This window comes from Bison bison, unplaced genomic scaffold (assembly GCF_000754665.1).
Source record: "Bison bison bison isolate TAMUID 2011002044 unplaced genomic scaffold, Bison_UMD1.0 scf7180017864066, whole genome shotgun sequence".
NCBI classification, from domain to species: domain Eukaryota; kingdom Metazoa; phylum Chordata; class Mammalia; order Artiodactyla; family Bovidae; genus Bison; species Bison bison.
Genome location: NW_011494638.1, coordinates 3635110 through 3641756, shown reverse-complemented (window position 1 = coordinate 3641756; position 6647 = coordinate 3635110). Strand labels below are relative to the sequence as shown.

The window sequence follows — 6647 nt, the reverse complement described above, 5'->3', positions numbered from 1 at the left end:
ATATATGTTTGTTTATATTTTTTAGTAAAAAAAAAAAGTGCTGCTTTTCAAGCTGCTTTTAAAATTACAAACAAAAATATATGCAGCTTTTACAAGCTACTCTTAAAATTACAGAGAAGGATTATATATGGGCACAGTGTTAAATGAAAACTCTAGGATAAAAAAATATGTGTAGTAGATATGTACTCACACATGTATGGTACACACATACACACACACAAATACACCAAAATGTTAACAATAGGAGATTGTTATTGTATTTATATTATTTTACAGGTGTTCTACAATAAATGTGGTGCTTTTATAATCAGAAAAATACTTTAAAAATAAAGGATCATGAATGTGTGAAAGAGCGAATAAAAGATACAGTTTATTTAATTTGTAATTGATGTATTTATAGGAGCAATAACCATGGCTCTGCTGGAAAACCTGGTGGCAGGAAATATATACATTGTCAAGATATCTGCATCCAATGAGGTAGGAGAAGGACCTTTTTCAAATTCTGTGGAGCTGGCAGTTCTTCCAAAGGAAACACCTGAATCAAATCAGAGGCCCAAGCGTTTAGATTCTGCTGATGCCAAAGGTCTGTATGCTGCCGTAATCACTGATTTTCCTAAAGAAAAGAAAATACCCGTGTTTTTTTCTAGCTCCCTTGTGCTTTATTTCTGCTCCTACTTTGGCCATGTCCCTGAACCCACACTCAGCTCCTTGAATTGTTGCTTGTGAGGTTCACATGATGTGAAGCTGCATGGCTCTGTCTGCACTCCTACATGGAGACACACTTACCTCGGAATTTCCCGCAGTTTTCGGATCACTATGTCCCAGTAACTTCTCCTTCCAGCTGTGCACCCACCAAAACAGATGAACCATACCACCCGTGAACTGATGGGAGTAGGCGTCCAGGGAGGTCCATGGAAATAAACAGCAGTGGTAGTTGCGGTGTTCAAGCGAAGGGAGCATGATTTTCATCAAGAGTTTTCACCACACACACACACACACACACACGCGCGCGCGCGCACATACACACACAAACCAACAACAACCTTTCCAGAGAGAAAGTTGTTTGTCTCCAGAAAATAGTTGGAAAAAGTATCTTTAAAGAGCCATTGTCGCTCCAGTCAGGGCATCGTCCTTCTGTTTTGAAGGAAACTGGGGCCCCTGTGGGAGAAGGCAATAGCACCCCACTCCAGTACTCTTGCCTGGAAAATCCCATGGATGGAGCAGCCTGGTAGGCTGCAGTCCACGGGGTTGCGAAGAGTCAGACACGACTGAGCGACTTCACTTTTACTTTTCACTTTCATGCACTGGAGAAGGAAATGGCAACCCACTCCAGTGTTCTTGCCTGGAGAATCCCAGGGACAGGGAAGCCTGGTGGGCTGCCGTCTATGGGGTCGCACAGAGTCGGAAACGACTGAAGTGACTTAGCAGCAGCAGCAGGAGCCCCTGTGACACAGGACTAGATGCTTCCTTTTCTTCCTCTCTGGGGAGGTGTGCCTGTGTGGTAATTCGGGGTGTGGCAGGGACAGCTTTAATGGAGGAAATACCAACTGAACTGGGCAGGATTAAGGGCACTTAGTTCTTCAGAGAATAGCCATTCAGTAATGTGTATGTCTTAAGGGGAACACTGGGGAGGAGAGAGACAGAGAAAGGAAGGGCAGTCAGATTTAAGCTCAGGAAGGAGGTAGCCATAGTAGCTGCCATTTCATCAGGGAAAGCCGAGGGCAAAGCTCATATGTGCTCTCAGATACCTTGCTAGTCAAAGTGTCCAGGGACCAGCAGCGTGACTATCTCCCAGGAACTTGTCAGACATGCAGGATTGCATATGGGCTTTACCCTAGACCTCGTGAATCAGAATCTGCATTTTAACGTATCCTTTAGTGACTTTTGTGCACATTAAAGTTTGAGAAGCATTGTTATATGAAAATACATAATGAAAACTTATCTTCAATATACAGCTCTGCTTTTAAGGTAATATGACATGAAAGCTATCTTTGGCCCGTCAAGGAACATCTTTGCCTTGTGCCTTTTAGCATTATAAATTTTGAACTGATGTTCATATTTGATATAATATCTAGAACTCATATTTAGAATTTTCAATATGAGAAGGTAAGCCAATTTTAAGTTCCCTGATAAAAGAGTAATACATCTTTTTTGGTTAGACACGGATACTGTCAAAAGTTTTCCTATGAGAGGAAGACAAATTATTGAAAAGGTAATATCTAAGAATTATGATATATGGGGTCATTTATTTTTTTGATTGATTCTGATACATGTACTTCCCCTTCTAGTTTATTCAGGCTATTACCATCTGGACCAAAAATCAATGACCGGCATTGCTGTAGGTGTTGGCATAGCCTTGACCTGCATCCTCATCTGTGGTCTCATCTTGATATACCGAAGTAAAGCCAGGTGTGTTTCCATTGCTAGAGATGTTGAGGTGATTAACATTTAAATTACAGTAACCACAGAAACAAAATCAAGTGCCTGTTAGAGGAACTGGGATTTTCCCACTTAAAAATGAATGTTTTATTACTTGAGTTGTTGCAGCTAGAGAGATGTGCTTACTTTGGAAGATTATTCTCTCACCATTTGAAAAAAATTGCTGTGCCAACAAAATATTCTTAAATGAAGACCTAGTTTCTTCATTTTCTTGGTATTTTGAGAAACACAAAGTATATCCTTTGGCTTTTTTTTTTTTTTAATGACATGCTTAATCTGATGTATCTCCTGATTGGAGAATTCCTTACTGCCTGGACTATTTTCATATTTAAGTAGCCTGAAATGTCTGAGTCACTTGAGAGCTCTACCCTCACCACCACAGGACACATGGTTGGGATTCTCCAGACGTGGATTAAAAGAAATGTAATACCTGGGGATTAGTTCTCTATAAACTTTGTCGGGCAGTTTTATCTGTGATTTTGACTTCAGCTAAATTCTCAGCATTCAGGGAATTTGTCTGTTTCTAAACTTTTATATTTTGACTTTTGCCTTCATTTATTTTCTTAAAGTTCTCTATTAAATTTAAAAAACTGAAGTCAAATACACATCGTTTTTAGGTAATCTCCATCACTAGACTCTCTATTGTTAGAGGTTTTTCAGAGTTTATTCTATATGTTTTTGGCACTTGTGCATAGAAACACACTATGCACAAGTGTGTTTCATTTTACTGTTCAATTTTCTTGTTTCCCAAGAACTTTTTAATGAAATCTTTCTGTACACATCTTTTTAGTGATGCCCGGATCTTGTAGAAGTGCTGCTATAAATTTGTCATCATTAATTGTTCTGTTAGTGTGAAAATCTGCAGACCTGAGGGAGAACATGTAGATTTTAAAATTTATAATTTCTACATAAATTATAAATAAGCAACAATAATTAATAGTACTTTGTAAATAAATATTAAGGTTTTTACTAAGTATTTGTAAAAAGTAATTTTATATATATAGACATTGGGGCCAAAAAACAATAAGAATCTTTCTTCCATCATAAAAGTTTGCATCAGTGAGTTGGAGTTAAAATCTAATCATTTCTAAGGATATTTGATAAACAAGCATTAAGGAAGTCCATTGTTTGCAAAGTTGTGAATGTCCCAGATTTCACCAAGTTTGTTACATTTGCCTTTCTCTTCTTGTGGACTTAAAAGATTTCCTTTTCATTCAATATTTCAGGAAATCAACTGTCTCCAAGACAGGCCAGAATGGAACTCAGCAGTTACCTCGTATCAGTGCCTCCCGAGCCAGTGGAAATGAAGTGGGGAAGAACCGGGAAGGAGCCATAGAAAATGAAGAGTCATTGATGCCAATGATCATGCCAAATAGCTTCATCGATGCCAAGGTACTCTGAGCTGACAGGCTGTTGTGCTGCGTAATCTTTCCCACCATTCATCTTCTCTTTATGTGTAAAATCTTAACAAAAAATTATATGTTAAATGTATTATGTCCATAGGCCACATAATGAAATGTGAAACCATTTCACTCAGATTCTTCCTTGCATAAAATTTGGGGAGAAGAAGATAGGGTAAATAAAAGAATAAAAGATGAAAAAGATAAATAAAAAATGAGCAAGTAGCCTAAATTCAGTTAGTTTGGATCATATTGAGCTGAGATATTGCAAATAAGGGCACCAAGGTTATCAGTCCATATTTACTATAATTTGGATTGTTCTGGGTATACTGGATGGAACATTTTTTATTAATCCATTCTAAATTTAGTTTATTTGATTTTAGAACTAAATGGAGCATCAGAATATTCCAGATGTAAATTACATTTTAAAAAATATGAAGTATCTGAATAGGTGTTTTAAGATCCTTCTCTTCATGGCCTTAGGAAGTTGGATACAGTAAAGAAATGTCATTGGAGGATGTCATTTCATGTCCTTCCCACTGCGGGTAGTAGTGGTACAGTGATAAGCATTATGAACACCAACTGAGAATTATTTTTAGTCACATTGCAGCATTAGATATTGTGCATTATTAAATAGTTCTCATAACCAGCATGTTATAAATAAAGTATCTGCAGACTGTAACCCAGCTCAAGCCAGTCCGTGGCCTGTTTTTGTATGGCCATCCTGAGCTAAGTATAATTTCTACATTTTTAAAGGATAGTTTGGGGATGACAAAAAAGGAGGAAGAGAAAATGAAGCAGAGGCCATGTGTGTTCTGCAAAACCTAAGACATTTACTATCTGCCCTTTTATGGAAAAAGTTTGCCAAATCCTGTCATACATTCTTCTTATCTAACCCTTCCCCAAAATCTAGAATATCAAAAATATAACAGAATTTTAGGAAGTTTCAATATTAAATTTTATACAATTAAATTTAACAAATGCAGTTTACATGTATTTAGCTATCACGGTGCTATATATGATACATACAATGGGTAAATAATAGTGAATTGATTGTTGCTATTCCTGTTTTCTGTTTTGTTACAACTTAATTTAGCTTTTATTATCTGATACAAACATAAGCCATTTAACTTATTTGAAACTAATCTAGAACATCAGAACCTAAAACTTTAAATAAGCACAAAACTACTAAAATACACTATTGTTCTGTTATTATTAACTCAGAACTAGACATGAGAAAGGATTGAGGAGAAGTGAAAAGGGAAGGAAGACATGGGAAAGAGAGAATCTAAAGGGAAGGAGGCAGAGCACAGTTGGGGGCCTGAGTGAAGCAGAGGTCAGTTTAGAGGCCAGGTCTCTGACTTCCCTTGGATTATTAGCCCAAGAGTTGATCCCCTGTTTATTGTCATTTTGTTGAGGGTATGCAGGTTCATTAAAAAAAAAAAATTTTTTTATAGCACTTTAAAAAATTGATTATTTTTAACTGCTCTGGGTCTCCATTGCTGCGTGCGGGCTTCCTCTAGTTGTAGCAAGCAGGGGCTGCTCTCTGGTTGTGGTGTGTGGGCTTCTCATTGTGGTAGCTTTTTCTTGTTGCAGAGCGTAGGCTCAAGGCTCGCTCACAGGCTTCAGGAGTTGTGGCTCGCAGGCCCTAGAGCACAGGCTCAGTAGTTGTTCTGCAGCATGTGGGATCTTCCCAGACCAGGAATCAAACCTGTGTCCCCTGCATTGGCAGGCAGATTCTTAGCCACTGGACCACTAGGGAAGCCCTATGAGTCTATTTTTATTGCCTAAATACTTTATAAATTTTTCAGTCATGTGGAAAATTTGAAAAATAATAAATGCACAAATAATTGTCAGTATCTTTTCATAATTCTGTATCTCTTCTATATATTTTTGTTCTTCCTGTCATTTGAAAATAAATTTTGGGATTATTACACTTCACTCCAAATACTTCAGCATCTCTCTCTTAGGAATAAACTTATTATATCTTTTTTATCACTAACAAATACCCCATATTTGTTGTGTGCCACTGTGTAAAAGAAGAAATAATAATATCTGTGATCATATTTTTCTTTTAACATTTTAAAATTTTGTGTACTTGTAATAAATTGAAATTTTCCTTTTATATCTACAGGGAGGAACTGACCTGATAATTAATAGCTATGGTCCTATAATTAAAAACACCCCTAAGAAAAAATGGCTCTTTTTCCAAGATTCTAAGAAGATAAAAGCTGAGCAGGTAACTCCCCTAAATGGGGAAACTCTTTCAATACTCATGGTGTGTAAGATGATAATTTTAAAAAGAGGAAAATGTAAATGAGTGGGTTTTTTTTTAACTTCAGTATTCTTTCTGGATATGATTTTATTAATTTTGGGCATCACTCTATGGAAAGCCATGGGGATTGATGATTGACATGACAGTTGGAATTGTAATCAGAGCTGTGGTTTTCAGTGGGAGCTGGGGGATAGTGGAGAAAGGGATGAGGCAGGAGCCTGCATCCAAACCACTGAAGAAGCCTTCTGACACTTCACTTGCCCCAGTAACTCTGATGTGTTCCCACTGCTCGGAGAACCATTGACAGTTCCTTCGTGATGATGAACTTTTCACCCACATACTCCATCAATTTGCTATCTCAGAATATATGAAATATGTAAAACCAGATTTATTAGTTTTCAGAGCACTCTGTTATCACTGATGGTGTTTTATGTATTTTTACCTAGCCTCAAAGAAGATTTACTCAAGCGGTCTGCCTTTACCAGCCAGGCACTACCATACTAATCAGCGATGAAGACTCCCCCAGCTCCCCA

At 37.5% G+C, this 6647-nt stretch overlaps 1 protein-coding gene across 1 annotated transcript in view; it reads left to right on the top strand.

Annotated features, from left to right (window-relative positions):
• PRTG (protogenin) overlaps positions 1-6647 on the top strand; it is a 167221-nt gene that overhangs the window by 159320 nt on the left and 1254 nt on the right. Inside the window, exons 16-20 of the mRNA XM_010836842.1 lie at positions 401-583; positions 2289-2409; positions 3666-3831; positions 5974-6078; positions 6561-6646. Coding sequence (XP_010835144.1) covers positions 401-583; positions 2289-2409; positions 3666-3831; positions 5974-6078; positions 6561-6646 — 661 coding nt within the window. The remainder of the gene's footprint in view (positions 1-400; positions 584-2288; positions 2410-3665; positions 3832-5973; positions 6079-6560; position 6647) is intronic.